The 16,665-nt window shown below is 55.1% G+C and overlaps 3 protein-coding genes across 3 annotated transcripts; all 3 read left to right on the forward strand.

The window, feature by feature from the left end:
- Positions 1–1,253: 1,253 nt before the first annotated feature.
- On the forward strand, positions 1,254–1,904 carry LMJF_35_1850 (putative ER--golgi transport protein gp25L; the record flags this gene model as incomplete). The annotated part of the gene is made up of 1 exon (XM_003722528.1): positions 1,254–1,904. The coding sequence occupies one exon, from the start codon at positions 1,254–1,256 to the stop codon at positions 1,902–1,904; it is 651 nt and encodes a 216-aa protein (XP_003722576.1).
- A 3,694-nt stretch (positions 1,905–5,598) lies between these two features.
- Positions 5,599–7,326, forward strand: LMJF_35_1860 (protein kinase-like protein; the record flags this gene model as incomplete). Its single annotated transcript, XM_003722529.1, has 1 exon — positions 5,599–7,326. The coding sequence occupies one exon, from the start codon at positions 5,599–5,601 to the stop codon at positions 7,324–7,326; it is 1,728 nt and encodes a 575-aa protein (XP_003722577.1).
- A 6,678-nt stretch (positions 7,327–14,004) lies between these two features.
- LMJF_35_1870 (conserved hypothetical protein) lies at positions 14,005–16,224 on the forward strand (the record flags this gene model as incomplete). The annotated part of the gene is made up of 1 exon (XM_003722530.1): positions 14,005–16,224. The coding sequence occupies one exon, from the start codon at positions 14,005–14,007 to the stop codon at positions 16,222–16,224; it is 2,220 nt and encodes a 739-aa protein (XP_003722578.1).
- Between the last annotated feature and the right edge of the window lie 441 nt (positions 16,225–16,665).

Below are 16,665 nucleotides of genomic sequence, written 5' to 3' on the forward strand. Positions count from 1 at the left end.
TTCTCGCACGTTTCGGGCGGCAGCGTGCTGCCCGTGGTAGTAGTTGCGCCTCGCCTCTCTCTGTTTTGTGCCTATTATCTTTGCCTTCTCTGTCGAAGAACGAGTGTGGCATCAACTTTTTGTTTTAATGGCTCATGGGACACTCTTTGGGTGGCCGCATGCACGTGCGTGTGTGTCCAGGGTGCGTGAGACGTGTTTTGTGTGTCTGTGTCTTTCACGATTCAAGTGCTGGACTTGTGTATGTGAATTGCCCGTTCGCTGCCGTCTGAGCACCTTTTTGCCCCGAACGATGTTCTCGGTAAGCTTGTTTAGATGCCGTTTAGCGCATGAAAGTTTTTTTTTATTTGCCTCCACCTCCCTTTTTTAAGCTCGTGTCCCCCCCCGTTGCGTGGCTGTGCCACCTCCTCTGTTCCTCCGTAGCCTAGGTCTTCCTTGGTGACTCCCCGCTCTGCCTCTCCTTGATCTTCTCATCCGAGTCCTTTCTCAGCGGCGGCGTTAGGCAGACTCCGCTTTTGAGGTCGGTCCTCTCTGCATGATCGCTCTCCCGCACCGAAGTCAAAGGCCTCCTCCACCTCCCCCCGGGTGGTGTGTTTTGTGTGTGTGTGTGTGTGCAGGGGGGGGCACCGCAGCAACACAAACACAAAAGCGAGGAAACACATTACAGAGGTGCGCGCACCTTCAGGGAGTGGGAAGAACAACATGCGCATTCATGGTTGGAGGGCGAAGAGACGTGGGGGCTATACGTGCGTGTAGAACGATGCCATGCCGCCGACTCATTCATCGTGTACACTGTGTGGCGTTGCTTCGTTGACGTAGCCGAACTCTTGCCTTTGCCACTTGCGGCGCGGCACACAAGATTGTGTGTGTGTGTGTGTGTGTGTATGTATGTGTGTGGACAACGCTGGGGAGCTTCCAGAATGTCTCCTTTTGTGTTCATCTCCTTCCCTCTTTTTCATCGCTCTCGCCTCTTCTCGCTTTATTCCTACCTGGGCTGTCTGTGCACCTCTGCGCACTGTCACACGCTTCCACGCGTACGCACACTTGCGAATGCACACACACATACACACACACACACAAGTGTGTATGTGTGTATGTGTATGTGTGTATGTATGTGTGTGTGTGTGCGCAGTAGATTAACCACAACGATCTATCGGAGTTTCAGTCAGCGAGCAACCAAAGAGGGCGCGTCAAGTCCTGCACTCGCTGGACAAGAAGAAAGCAAACAACAACAAAGGAACTTACTGTGACACGCTATGGGGCGTCGGGGCTCTACGTCTGGTGCAGCGGCCTTGACAGCCGCGCTGCTGGTGCTGGTGCTGGTGCTTAGTTCTACTGTGAATGGTTTTGTGTTTCAACTTGAGTCTGGCAAATCACGCTGCTTCTTACAGGAGGTGGCGAGTGGCACCGACTTGCGAGTTGTGTACAAGGCGGATGACACCTATGGTGATTTTCTCGACGTTGTCCTCACCAACGCGAACGGTCATGCGCTCTACAGGGAGCTGGGCAAGAGCAGCGGCGCTTTCCTGGAGCGCATCACCAACGGTGGCGAGTACTCCCTGTGCTTTACCTCACGTCAAGGAGCGCAGAGCGCGAAAATGACGCGAAGCTTGTTGCTGGTGATGCAACTGGGCGCAGACACGAAGGACTACGACACCATGGCGACAAAGGAGAAGATGCGGCCGATGGAGGTGCAGATGCGCATGATGGAGGATACGGTTCAGGAGGTTCACAACGAGTTCATCTACTTCCGCGCCCGCGAGGCAGAGATGCGTAACACGAATGAGCACATGACGGCCAAGGTGATGTGGATGTCGGTCGGCCTCATCATCCTCTTTGGCGTCTTTTGGTATCTGCAGATGCGTCACCTAAAGCGCTACTTCAAGAAGAAGCGCATGATCGATTAGGCAAGCTCTCCCTGCTGCCTCCTGTTCCGCAACCGGTTGAGGAGCCGGCAAAGAGGGAGAAAAGCCCCGGCGGAGGTGTGTGTGTGTGTGTGTGTGTCTCAGCTGCTGACGTTCTCTCTGCGCCGCCCTTTTTCTACCTCGGCTCCTTCCTTTTGTGCTCTTGAGGAGTGCCGAGTTAAAGAAGAGGGAAAGGGGAAGAGAGGGGCCAAGGGGCCAAGGTGAGGTGAGGTGTGTGGCTGCCAGCTGCAGAGGCAGCGATGAGCGGCAGCGTGGCATGTGATGCACAACCGCAAGGAAAACACAAAACAAAGCAGTTCTGTGGGCATCTACTTCCCTTTTCTTTTCCCTTTTCTGTTCTCCTTTGCTTGGCCGGTGCGCATCGTCCTTGCAAGTTTGTTTACAGCCAGATGTCGTGTGCGTGTGCGTGCGTTTATGAGTTGGAGTGCAGGGGTGGGAGGGGGTCGACGTCTCTTCGTGGCTTGTACTCCCCGTCGCCGTTCGCCGCGTCGTGGCCCTCCCTACCTCCCTGGTTCTCTTGTCGTTTTTTTTGTACCCTTTCCGCGCCTTGTGTTTTTGTGTGGTTCTGACAGCGACTCTTACTCTCTCGATCCGTGTAACGTAACTCTGAAAGCGTTGGGCACGTTGTAGGAGGATGGGGGGACTTCGCCGAATCGGGTCTATACATGAGTGCCTGTGCGCGCATCTCTCTCTGTGCGTATGAGCTGGCGTGCGTTCTCTATAGCAGCTGTGAAGAAGCAAGGATAGGTAGCACAAGTGTGAGCGATCACTCCTTTCCGGCTACGTGGCATGCCGTGAAGGTGCGCGTCGGGCTGATGGCGACCAGACCGCCGTCATAGGAGGGTGTTCGCACAGATGAGACTTCCCAGAGCGAGCACACCAGGGTGGAAGGGGACGGAGATTGGCAGTAGGGTGCCGCAAAAAAAAAATCAGCAGCGCTGTCCGTTGCTGACGACAGCCGCGGGCTCCTCCAGAGTTGTGGGTCCGGCAATTGCCACGACGAAACTCACGGCGCCCTTCCCCCCTTCGCCAGACTCCCAGCAGTCGCTCTTGCTACTGCCGCTGTCGATGTGGGCTTTCATTCGGTCGCGCGCTTTTCTCTCTCCCACCTCTCTTTGCATGAGCGACTTACTCCCTCTCGCATCTCCCTCTTCCATGCATGCCGCTGTTTCTTTTCTTTGTTGTTGTTGTTGTTGCCACCCCCACGCGTATTTGATTGCATCGGTTGTTCCGACTCCTTCCCACTGATGCGGCACCTCGGTGCTCGCTACCTGCCCCCGACGACACACCACATTTCGATCGTCCCTTGCGTAATTCCACCGATTCACGCATACACACCTAAGTATGAGAAAAAGAAATCGGAAACAGGGCCCGCAAAGGTATCTGAGGATCGCAGTTTGCGTTCTTTTTCTTCCTTCCTCTCTCGGTGAGTGTGTGTAGGATCATAAAGGTGAGGTGCATAACACGCAGCAGTCACAACAGCAACACCCTCAACTGCAATAAAAGGGGAAGACGCTTCACCAACACTGTTGTTAGCCTCGTTTTCAACTCAGAGGGCAAGGGGGGAGAAGGCCAGTAGAGGGTTGGCGAAGATATTCCTCTCCTTGTTCTCTCTTTTTCGTTTCGTTCGGCATTGTCGGCACCCCTCTCTCTTCTCTGCCCTTCTCCCCCTCTCTCGGGGACATCATTCTTCATCTCCGTCTTGTATGCGTATACGTGACTGTCTGCACGTGAGAGCTGGGTGAGGTACTGAGCCACTGTGGTTCGTTTGAGAGCGTGAGGCGTCCGACGCGAAAAAGACGAAACACACACACACACACACACACATACATACATACAACGAAGGTGGGTCCGAAGACGAATAGGGGACAATACGAGCAACGACGTCAAAAAAGTGTTAATAAAAGAAAAGAAAGGACACACCTGTCACAGCAGAAAGCAGCCATCGATTTGCGCGTGTGTGTGCGTGACTTATTATATTGTCTGCTCTACAGTGTGCTCTTGCTGAGAAGGGGCGGGGTTTGTGCAGCAACATTCTTCGTCTTTCTCCCCTCTTTTTCGCGTGCATTCTACTCCCCTTCCCTCGTCAGCTCTCTCTCGATCTCCGCACCTGTGTGTCGGCTTCTATTCGGGTCATTCCTTCTTCATTTCGGTTTTGCACGTGACTTTCTCGTACATCGTTCGCCAGTTTTTTCCTCTGTTATATCTGTTGTTCTCATTCCCGGTTTTTCCTTCTTCCTTTTCGGTTGTGTGCTGTCGCGGCTTCCGTACATGGTGTTTCAGTGCCGGTGAACGCTCGTTCCCTTTTTTTTTGCTTTCTCTCTGTTTCCTTCTGGTGCGTGCGTGCATGCATGCGTATGTGATCGTCTTCCTTCTTTGTTTTGCGTCTTTCTCGCTATCTCATTTTCGTGGGTTTGAATACTGCGAGCTCCGTTTTTGCTTTTATATATTTGAACTTTTTTCACGTTTTGACTGTGTGTGTGTGTGTGTGTGTGTGTGTGTGTGTGTGTCGTGTGTCTTGGCTTGCGTGCTTCGCCTTTCTCTTCTCTGCCCAGCTCGAACCTGCTGCTCTTTCTTTGTGTAGCATTACAGCTCTCTTGTCTGTGCCTCTGGCGGTGTGCAGTGCCGTCGTTGTCTCATCGCTGAAGGAAGAGAAAAGCACATATATATATATATATATACGTACTGACATAGGCAAGTACTCACACGCTACTGGGTAGGTGTACCGAGTGTATGTGTGTGCCCATATATAGAGCGCGTGCTTTTTTTGCCCCTTTCTTTTAGTTGCGTGGCGCTCTTCCTCCTTTCCTGTTTTCTTTTGCACCTTTGGTCGTGGTCGCTACTGCCTTGGTCGTGAGTGGCCATCCGTTGACGTGCATGAAGTGCGTGTCTTCTACTTTTTCGTATCTCCTTTTTTTATTTACGAATCTCTCTCTCTCTCTCGCTTACTCTCTGCTTCTTTTCCTTCGCTGCGGTGCTATAGTGAATGGAAGTTTGTGCTGTGCTTGTGCCTCCTAGTGTGTTTCTGCCCGTCTTCTGCACGTGCCGACCTCGTCATCTGCGCGGGTGCTGCCGCGTGTAGGCCGTTTATCCCACGCTGCATTTTCTTCTGTTTTCGCCGGTACGTATCGCGCCAACGTTGCAGAAAGGCCTCGAGGTGGCGTCATAGCGCTATCCGATATTGCGAGCTCTCTGTGCGTGGTTTCGCGCGTGCGTGTGTAGCCGTGTATCTGTGTCTCTCTCTAGTCCGCCCGTTGGTGCGGCACTCATGGAGCCGCATCAACCATTTATGTACGGAGGGGCGCTGCACCCCTGCACGAACGGCCGCTATCCGGCGCCGCCGTACATGTTTTCACACCGTGGTCGCATGATGATAGGTCCATCGCCGGCGCAGATGTATCGCTCCTCTAGCATAGGCGGCGCGGCGTCTGTGATGATGAACGGACAGCTACAGAATAACCAGCGGGCTGTGAACATGAGCGGTGGTGCTCTACCGGCTCTCCATGGAACGCACATGATGGCACACAATAGAATAGCCCTAGTAAAGAGCAGCGGCGTTGCACCAGTGCCGATGCCGCCGCCAGCGGTGCCAGGGACTGGTCACGTGCACCGCTCTGCAGGACCGATGAGGTCGCAACCGATAGAGTGTCGGGCCAGTGGCACCTACCTACGCGGCATGCCGACGGGTGCTAGCGCCTCCGGTGGGCCGTTCTTCCAGAACGGTGTGAACAGAACCGGAAACGGAACCACGCGCAAGAATGGCATGACGATCAACGGGATACAGAATAGCAGCATGATGGGGGGGCGCAATGAGGTGACCGTGAAGTCTGCTGGCAACAGCGTTACGCAGCGCGTCGCGAACCTGCCGACTCTTCCGTCCACTAGCGCATCCATGCAGGGCCTGCAGAGCGACTTCTACTCAATGCCGCCGCCGCCCATGATTCACGCCGGCTTTCAGAACGGTATGATGATGCCAGCATACAGCGGCGGCTATAGGCAGCTGAGTGCCAACGGCGTGAGAGGCACCTACCGGGAGTTGAACGAGACGGGGGAGAGCGGCAAGGTGTCGACTGTGCATGCCGACGACGGCAAAATGCGCGACGCGGATTCTGTGACCCCGAGCCTGTCACCAAACAGCAATGCCCAGAATAGGTGCAACGTAAACACCCCACCATTAGCGCAAGCCGACGAGTGCACCGGACTCACGCCGACGCCGCCGTCGCTGCGCTTCTTGACGAGTTACGAGGAGGAAGAGGTGAAGGACTATCTGCCGAGCGTCTACTTTGGTGGGACGGAGCATTGCAAGAAGATTCACGGTGTCCGTGGCACCGAGAAGAACGACGGCTACGATGACGACAACTTCCACTACCGCGTCGTCGTCGGCGACCACTTGCTCTATCGGTACGAAGTGGTGAAAGTACTCGGTCAAGGCACCTTCGGCATCGTTGTGCGCGCGCTCGACCACAAGTACCACCGCCTCGTAGCTGTGAAAGTCATCAAGAACAAGCCGAACTACACGAAGCAGGCCCGCGAAGAAATCAAGACACTAGAGCTGCTGAACAGGGACGACCCCGATGGTGAGACGAACATTGTTCGCCTACTCGGCTCCCACATCTTCCGCAAGCACTACATTTTAGTGTTCGAATTGCTCCCCTCTGACCTCTACGCAATCATTCAGGCCAACAAATTCCGCCCCATGTCGCACGACTTCATCTACGAGCTGTCAGAGCAGCTGCTCACCGCCCTTGTGCACGTGCGAGACCACAAGATCGTGCACTGCGACTTGAAGCCAGAGAACATCATGATCTCTCGCCGCGGCGGCAACTCCAACTCGCTGAGCGAGTTGTCCGACTTTTCTCTGAAGCTGATTGACTTTGGCTCCGCATGTGAGGAGAGTCGGCCCCTCTTCACCTACATCCAGTCGCGCTACTACCGTGCGCCGGAGATCGTGCTGGGCATACCGTACACAACAGCCATTGACATGTGGAGCTTTGGCTGCGTGCTGTGCGAGCTCGCCAACGGCTACCCGATATTCCCGGCAAGCTCCGAGGGGGAGCTGCTGGAGCGCATCGTGGAGTACTTTGGCACGATTCCGTCGTACCTGGTGCGACAGAGCCGCCGCGCCGATCGGTTCTTTGAAGACGGGCAGATGAAACACAATCTGAGCAAAAAGCGCGTCCCGCATGTACCACATAGCCGAACGCTGAGGAACTTCTTGAAGATCGGGCGGAGCCACGAGGACCAGCTCTTCGAGGACTTCGTTTCGAAATGCTTGCATCTTGACGCTCGGCAGCGACTCACGCCAGAGGCAGCGCTCGAGCACCCGTGGATGGAGTTCTGGCGAGGCACCAGTAGTGGAGGGAGCACGGCGTCGCTCTCTGATTCTTGCTCCCTGTCTCGCTAACCCAGCTATTTGTTTTCTGCTAACGCTCACGGGCGTACACGCGAGCGGCTGAGAACAGACATGTGTATGCCTGCTGGAAAAGGGTGCATGCAAACACCATGGAAGTGATGAGGCTAGGGCGACCGGGAAAAGATGGGCAACGGAGTCTCTTACATCCGACTTCTCCGCATCGGGATGACGTTTCTCGTGGCCAAGGCTGTGATGTTGGCATTCTTCAGTCGCGCTACTGCTGTTCCGATGGACGCCGCAAGTGGCGGCATCTTTTCAGGTGGAGAGCACACTCGTCGAGGAGATGGCGTAGCGGTAGTGCGCATTACGCCTCTCTCGGTCTCTCTCGTCCTGTGCATCTAGTAGATATATTTCGGCATGCATGTGTTTGTTTGAGTGTCCTTTTTTTTTGGGGTGGGGTGGGGTGGTTCTTGCGCTCTTTTTTCTGTTTTGTTCCCCCCTTTTTTCCCGTCTCTCTCTCCCTCCTGCCCCTCCGCCACTGTCTGCACGCTTCGTCTGTGTGAGTGTTTTTACTCCTTTTTTGACCACCTTTTTCGTGTGTTTTAGTCTCTCTTCCTTCCCCCCTCCCTCCACGACTTCATGTGTACACGGATGCGTCCCCCCTCCCCCACCTTCTACCTCCTTGTCGCTGCATTGCCTTTCGTTTTGTTTCTATTCTATCTGATCAGCTTTCTCGTATCTTTTTATTTTGCCACTCACCCCTCCCTCTCTCCCCTTGCCCGTAGGTGCCCCGTCTCCACCTCTCTCTCTACTGCTTGTCATACCCTCCCTTCCCGGTGTATTTTGTGTTTGCCTACAAGTCTGTGTGCGACTCAGGGAGACTGCAGGGACCTCGTTGAAGGATTGCACCGAGACACGCTTGTGACGCTCGCTCTTTTTGCCCCCCCCCCCCATTTCCCTACTTGCGTGCGGTTTCCGTTCACATCAGCATCAGCACTATCGAGACGAATCACGAGCAAGGTTGCGCACTGGAGGATAGGTGGAGAGCGCCAGCATCGGCTTCTCTCCGTGTTCACCTCTCCTCTTTCTCTCCTTTTCTGTGCAATGCTCTCTAGCGCCTCATCTCTCCTTCCAGGCACCGTCTCACGCACTGCTTCTACAATACCCTTTCTTATTAGCTCTTTCTTTTTAGCACTCTTCGCCTCTCACGGGGACGCTGCTGCGCTACGATGCTGTGATGGTGGCGGCAGCGTCGAGCGCTACCAGCACACACCTACACACACACACACACACACACACACACACACACCTACATGCACGCCTCCTCCACTCTTTCCTCGGTTCCAATTCGGTCGCTGCGCATGGCAGCGAGTGATAGCGAGAAGGGATCAAAGGAAACGAAGAAGATGGTGAAGGCGCGTCTCCTGAGCAGCGGAAACCGGCGCCCTTTTTCTTACATTGCGTTGGCTATCTCTCGGTGTTATACCCACTGGAAGTTGTGCGTTTGAACGCAGGCAGCCCCCATCTCCCCTCCTGCTCCTTTCTCTCCCCTGCATACACTTGCGCGCAGACGTATAGCTGCGGTTGGAGCCTCTTTTTTTTTGTGCGCCCCACCCCTCCTCTCTTGTTCGTTCTGCGTTTTCACTCCTGAAAACCTTTGAAGCAGCACCGTGTGTTGGTGTGCCTGTGCGTGCAATTTACTTGAATCGACTTGTCCCTCACTTCCTTTCCTTTTCTTTTTCATTGCTCTGCGCCAATCTTCGTGCATAGCACACCCCTTCGCTGTCCCTCAGCAAGTGAGCTGTGATGATGCTCCCTTCCCCCCTCTCTACACGTTGCACACCACGGGATGAAGAGACAACGAAGGAAATAGCACCCCCACCCTCCACATACACATACACACGCACACACACACACATACACATACATAGAAGAGGAGTTGCGCGCATCTTTTTTTCTTTGTTTTTGCCTTTATGGGTGTTGTGGTGCCCTTTCTCTCTCTCTTTCGTTCCCCCCCTTTCTTCGAGTGCGCGTGTGTGCGTGTCTATTTTTTTTCCCCGTTTGTTTGTTTCACTCTTCTTGTATGCATGCACTTATTTCTTCGCCTTCGACGGTTACGGTGCTTTTTCTCTTCGCATATTTCAGTGCCGCGATATATACATATGTATATATATATATGTATGTATATATCGTTTGCCCCAGCTTTTTTCGTTATTTCTCTCCTTCCTTCTCCCTTCCCTCCCTCCCTCTGTTGGGTTTCGCTTTCGCTCCCCTTGTGTCGCCGCGCCCCCCTTTTTTCGTTTTATTTTTTAAGCATTGGATGCTGTCGGTGCGATATTATAAGGAGGAGACGCTCGTCAACAACAGTAACAAGAAATAAATTTTAGTCGAAAAAGGAGTCGCTTGCACAGAAAATTCCCTCCCCCTTTTCATTCTTTCCGCCTCTAACGTTGATGTCACCTCCGCGGACCCTCTTGCGGTGCAGTGAGTGGGAAGAGAGCGAGATCGAGGCCGGGGCAGAGATATCTTCTGCAGGAAGTAAGGAGGACGCCACCCGCTGGAGCAAAAGACATGGAGGCCCAGGAGGATGGAGGGCGCGGAACATGACTTGACAAGGGGTCAGCAGCGCGCCTCCGTCGTTGTTGTGCTGCGAGCAGAGTCGCGCGCATACACTTCCCACTATACACGCCCAGCAAAAGTCTGTACGGTTGCACAGGGGCGTTAAGCAACGACCGGGATGCACAATGCGGCGGATAGGCGTATGCGCACATATGTATGTATGTATGGCCGTCCTGTTCGTGTCATGCAAGTTGTCTTGTACCAAAGCGTGGCGCGCCGGCATCCCCAGTCACTGGGATCCCGACTCCTCGCGTGTGATGCGGCTTTCCTTCTATGTTTTGAGTATGCAGTTTTTATTTTTTTTTTTGAGGGACAGGCACTCTTGATCTCTCTCCGCCTTTGCCCTCGCCTGGGTGCGTGCGTTGAGGACTCTCTCTCTCCCTCATCGGCGTGCGTTTGCGTGCCTAATACGGCGCATGTGTGGGTGTGCATCGTTCTCCATGTGCATGTACGTCTGCCTCCATGTCCTTGTGCACGTATGTGGCCATGAGAGTTGGTGTGCGACGTTTTGAGCGTCTTCCAGGTCGTGGAGTCTTCTCCTTTACTGGCCTGCACACCAGTAGGCACCCACAGACACACACCTACAAGAAGACACTCCTTTGAATAAATCACCTCGACCATACTTGTGTGCGCCGCGCTGCTTTTCTTTTTTTTCCTCTCTTTTCGTTGCTTTCCGTCTGCTTTCCGCTTCCGCATTACCTCCGCTTCACCCGGAGTTGCCTTTTTCTTTCGTTGTAGCGTTGTCACTGCCCTCCCTTCTCTCCCTCCCTCCCTCCCTCTCTTTCTCTCTCGCTTTCTGTTCGTTTTTTCTGTTCTTCGTTGTCAGTCGCTCGAAAGGAACGATAAAAGCACAGAGATGCTGACGTCTTGTGGCCTCTCTCACATGCTCCTCTCTTTCCAGCGGCACCTCCCCCCTTACCCCCTTCTCCGCCTCCTGCTCCACAAAGACACATTCGCAAATTTCATTCTTTGTCTTCCTCAGCCCTTCGGATTCTACCTGCTTACGTGAACATGCAGCGTGCTGTCTTTCCTTCTTTTTGTTTTCGCTTGTTTCCTTCCATTCTTGTTCCTGTTCGCATTTCTGTGTAGGTTCTCCTCGTCTCGCCGCTCGTGAGTGTATGCTCTGGCTGCCCCCCTCTCTCGCGCCGTCTCATCTTTTTCCAGATTCGCCACACCCCTGTGCGGTGATCCGTCGGTTCGAATTTTCGCTTACCTGTCGCTCTTTCCCTATTATCTTCTACTGCTTCTCTTCCCGTCTGTACTCTCCCCATTCTTCTCTGCCTTGCGTTGTGCTGATCAACTCTCCCGCTGTGCGGCTCGACGTGCTTTGGCTTTTCGCACCCAACGATGTCGCTGACTTGCCTGACTTCTCGTTAGCTATATCTTGTAAAGGAAGGAAGGGGGAAGCCTCTTATGGGACTGTCTGTGTGCCCTGCGTGCGCGCGAGAATAGGAAGGATGTAGTAGACTCGCCTCGTGAGTTGCTGATGGGATAACCAGCTACCTTAGCTTATTCGCACCGAAACGAAAATCAATTTCACTCGACGTGTGTGCTTGCTTTTTTTTTCGCTTACTCGCCTTTCTAGTGCTTCCGTTTCCTTTTTTTTCTCGCCCTCCCTCCGCCTTGCGTTTCTGTGAGTGTACGCGCGCCTCTGCGTCTTCCTTGCGCGTGTGGCTCTGAATCGGCGCTCATCTTTGGTGGGCGTTGTTTTTCTCGGAGCTGTCTACTTTTCTTCTTGTTCTCTCTTTCCCTCTCTTTTTCCCCCCTTCCCTCCAGTGCCCCGTTCTCCTCTTATCATCTCCCCCTCATCCATGTGACGCTGTTTTTATGTATGTATGTATGTATGCATGTGTGTGTGTGTGTGTGTGCGTGTGTTGTACGACTGTTGCCCGCCCATCCCTCCTTTCTCTACTTCGTGATCGCTTTCTTTTTTTTTTTGTTTCTTGGGGGGAGGGGGGGAGGGTTGGCTTGGCTTCTCTTTGATCTGTTAGCGCCTTTTAATTTTCAGTGTCGCCGTTGCCCTCGCCCACGCTGTTCGTGTTTGCATCATGGTGTCAAACTTACCGAGCGAGTATTGCTATTATTTTTGGATTTGTGCAGGAACGGCTTAGGAGGCCAGAGAAGCGCGTACGCACGCACGCGAGAGGGAAGAGGTGTGTGTGTGTGTGTGAAATGAGCATCACTGGAACTTAATAGCCTTTCTCGCTGATACTGCACTGCCGGATGGTGCTGAAGAAGATACCCCTGACTCGCCTCTAACTCTCGTTCCCTTTTTTGCGCGCGTGGCCGACTACTTCTATTTCTTCCCTCTCTTCTCCATCTGTTGTTCACACCACCATCTGCCGTTGTTTCTCTCTTTCTCGTGTGTGTGTGTGTGTATGTCCCCGTTGTTGTTTGCGGTAGTTGCATTTCCGGAGGAGGTGATTGTGCAATTCACTGTGTGGTTGAGCGACGTTCTCTTTTTCTCTCGCACGCACATTTTGACCCCTTCTTCTCGCCTCCTTTCTTGCTGTGCAGCAAGTGAGTGCCTCTCGCCGTTTTTTTTTAGTGTTGTCTCTGCATGAATTGATGTTGCTCAGACTCCTTCGTCGGCTGTGACGAGTGAACGCTATGCAACATTCATCATGTTCCTGTTTTGAATTTGGGTATTCGGCTTTCCTGCGTCCCTCTCTCTTCGTTTATTCCCCTCCCCCCCCTCTCCGGCTCTCCTTTTTCCTGTGGATGTGCTTGCATCGCGCATTATCGTTTTCTTGCTCTCCCTCTACCCCGTAAGCTCTCCCTGTCTGTCCTGAACGTCTCTCGCGTTCGTTTTTTTCGTTTCTCTCCTGTGTCGCATCGGGTGCGCGTGAATAATCCAGTGCTGACAACGTCGCTGCCATGCAGAGGTTGACAGGGAGCGGGGCGGTTGTGGGCAGGAGCGAAGCGAAGGAGAGGAGACAACCCTGCTTGGGCGACAAGAGAGAGAGAGCGGCGTTGCCACCGCAACCAACAGAGTAAAGAGGAGGGTGAAAGGTGTGGGAGACGGCGTGGCAGGGATAAAGCCGACCGCGACAGACCCGCCGCCTTCTGCTTTCATAGCTCAAATACGCACAAAGGAAAGCCAAAAAAAAACACACGCACACATCAAACACAAAACGATCGATGTGCCGTGCCGCTCGCCACCTCGCTCGAGGGAACTCCAGCCGGAGGCTGGACCACTACTTTCTCTTCCACATACATACACATAAAAAGAAGGCCATCAGTGCACAAGAACACCAACAGCAAAAACCGAATTAGCACAGAGACCCATGTCGAGGATGCAAGGGAAGACGCGGCCGTCTTGAGTCTGTGCACCCTTTCCTGTCTGACTTTCTTCTCTCTTGCTGGAGCGGCGCACGTGCGGGCACCTTGTGTAGGCGCCGAGTACTGGAGTGGGGCTGCGGCGCTTCCGGTCTGCTTTTTCGTAGGCAGCACAGCACTTCATCGTCGTTCGCAGCGAGTGGAAAAGAGCTGCTATGCTTCTCTGCGGAATGGCACGGTGGCGTATGCGAACGAACCCGTGCAGTGTGCATGCATGGAACTCGCGTTTTTTGCGCCTCCGATGATGGTGCTGCCATCAGGTGTGCAACCGTACACACACGCATACCTCTGCCGAAGTACGCCTTCCCCCTCTCAGTCCGTCTTGTCTTCATTTGTGGCACTGCCCTGACATCAACTCCATCCTCTTTTTTTTTTCTTCGTTCCTCTCCGTCTTTGCTTGGCCGCCTGAGGCTTGTACTACCTGCGGTGTCGACGTCTCCACTCCACTCCCCTTCGCTCGCGCATCTGTTTCTCTTCATCGTCGCCACATGGCTCGCACGTGAGAAAACCGACAACACTAAGCTCATCCGCAACTGAAGGCGGCACAGGAACCAAAGGAAAAGGGCTGAGGAGGAAGAGGAGGGGAAAGCTGCTGCATTATAAACCAGCATACATTCTCAGCGGCTTGTGTGCCGCGGGTCATAGTTTTGATAGCGGCAGCCACTGAGCTCTCACTCCTTCACCCTGATACACACACACACACACACACACACACACACACACACATACGCCCCTTCCTCCATCCGAGCACACACGTGCACGCGTTGCCAGATGTTGCTTCAGGACGACTTGATAGCGCAGCAGTTCGCAGTAATTTTCCGCGTTGCGCAGCTGCTTCAGCAGGCGGCGTTCTCGACTGCGGTCTCCAAACGGACCTACAGCATCGGTGCCGTACGCGAGGTTGGCGGGGCAGAGGTGTCGGCACTGGTGCCACTGCCTGGCTTGAAGATTGACGTCAGCGATGGTGGGCTGGCGGCGGCGCAGGCTCGCACCACCTCGCACGCTCGCCTACGGAGCGGCGCGAGGACGAATGCGGCGGATAGACCAGCCTTGCAGAAGCCGCTGCAGCTGCCCCTAGTGAATACCGATGAGAGCGTTGCCACGCTGCGGCAGCTCGGCGGGATACTGAACGAGGTCGCACGACAGCTGCAAGCGAGCGTGGATGCTCAGCTGGTGGACTTTTATGTTCACCTGGGGAAGAAAGCAAACGCAACGCTACCAGCGGGGGCGGGGGGGCCGAAAGAGTGGGCGACGCCAGCACGTGGCTCTCCGCAGGAGCGCCTGGCATCTCCACTCATTTTGAGGCCATCCTCACGACAGGTGCCACAGTCGCAGCGTGGGGATATCGGTTCACCGTTTCGGCTCAACGATGAAAAGGGTGGTGCATCTGGCACGGAGTCTGCTCAGCCCTGCGCTACCTTTCTACTGGACGCAGATGGCGCCCAAAAAGCTTCCTGTGCCAAGGATGCTGCGGCGGGAGCGGTGGTTTCCGTCACGGCGACTCCAGGTGTGGACACCGGTCGCGTCGAGGGCCCTGTCATTCCTTCCATCAGCATGTCCGCGCCTCGTTCTCTCACCGCACAGCAGCCGCAACGCGGCGCCCACTCTCGAGTCGGCACCCCAAGTGGGCTGCAAAACGCACCGATGACACGTCGCCTCGAGGAAGAGCGTGCGGCTGCCTCGGAACTACAGTCGTTCTTCTCTCTCCTGTTGGAGGCGGCTCTGCGACTAACCGGCGCCTCCGCGGCGGCTGTCTACATGGACGACGCACCGCAGTTTGCTGCCGGGGGAACAGTGGGGCCTTCCAGCCGCCCCGCGACCTCCACGGCAGCCGTCTCGGCCACTGCCAGCAGTGGCCGAGCGCAGTTCCTGCACTGCGTGGCACACTCACAAGGCCACTTCCCCTCGAGCATCAGCTACGCCGTGTCAAACGTGCTGACGACGGTGGTGACCACGGGCGTGGCGGTGAACGTGCATTATAGCGAGTCTTCCCTCCTGCGCCTGGGTATAGGTAGGAGTTCCGGGCCTGGGGATCTCGACTCTGCGCGCCATTCCACGGCGGCGGGCGGCGGCGGCATCACTGCCACAGACGGTGCTCGCACGCGACCTCGCAGCGACAGCAGTGGTTGTTCCCACCGCACCCTCTTGGACATGTACAACGGCATCGTTGTCCCGATCAAGGGCATCGGTTGCCTTGTGCTGGCCAATAAGGCAAAGACAACCGCCTTTGATGTAACGGCGCCGCGCTTCAGCATCTTTGACGAGCACGTTGCGTGGAGTGCCGCGTTACTGAGCGAGGCCGTGCTACACAGGTACGAGCGCCAGCTGCTCTTGCGAGTCGCGTGGTCGCCATCATGCGCTAGCGCGCTGCGGCCGTACATTCAGGAGAACTGGCCGTTGCACAAGAGCGCGAGCCCCTTATCTTCCCGCAATGGCTTGCCGACGATGCGAGAGCGGAGAGGGCTGCAACGCAGGATGAGCTCGAACCACCTTTTCAGTCGAGCAAGTAACGCTGCCACGAAGCTGTCCGCCGCCGATGTGGACAACGCCGCCGTCTCGGCTCTCGTCTTTGATCCGCAGAACGACATCTTCTCCAAGACACTAACGATGGTGCGCACGGGCGATCCGAAGGTGTTGAAGGCTCTTCCGCCGGAGCTGCGCGCCTCCTCTTCCGTCCCTTCCTGCCGACGGCCGGTCAACAGCGTCATCAGCGCCGTGGCCGCAGAAGCGGCGGCGTCGGGACCGTCCGCAAAGCTCAACGACGAGGAGGTGTTCCATGCCGCGGCGGAGTACATTACGAACCTAGAGTCCTTGTGGCGCAGGACCATCTCCGAGAGTAACACGATGCACACCATGGTCGAGCGCTACAACAAGGAGATGCGGAAGCAGGAGAAGACTATTGCACTGTTAGAGGCAAAGGTGCGAGAGCTGAGCTTGCACATGACGCAGCTAGAGCGCCGCGGGAACTTTGCGCGCCTAAACGCGGTGTAGCGCAGGGAGGGTAGTCTGCTACGGATCCCCCTCTGCCCGTGGTGGATTGCTCTCGAGTCTGTCCCCATGCCCGCTGCATGAGCCCTTGCTCCTATCCTCTCTCCTTTTGTTTTTATCGTGCGCCCTCCACCCTTCCTTAGTTGGTCCTTGCGGGCGCTAGGGCGCCTGTGTCGCTGCTAACGCCGCCTCCACTCACCTCGTGAAGTGCCGATTAGAATGGTTTGACGTCTGCTGCACTTTATCTTTTTTGAGCTCGTTATCAGGTTGGTCACTGCTCGACGCCACTGCTTTCGCACCCTTTTTTTTCGGTGTCCTCCTCCTTTTCAAAGTCCCCATGGCCCTTTATCACTTCCCTCTCTTTCTCTCGCTATCCTTGCCGCCTCACGTGCAACGTCTCCGCGTCGACGTACGCCCACGGAGGGTTCGCCTGCAACTCGGATT

This window comes from Leishmania major, chromosome 35 (assembly GCF_000002725.2).
Source record: "Leishmania major strain Friedlin complete genome, chromosome 35".
NCBI classification, from domain to species: Eukaryota; Euglenozoa; class Kinetoplastea; order Trypanosomatida; family Trypanosomatidae; genus Leishmania; species Leishmania major.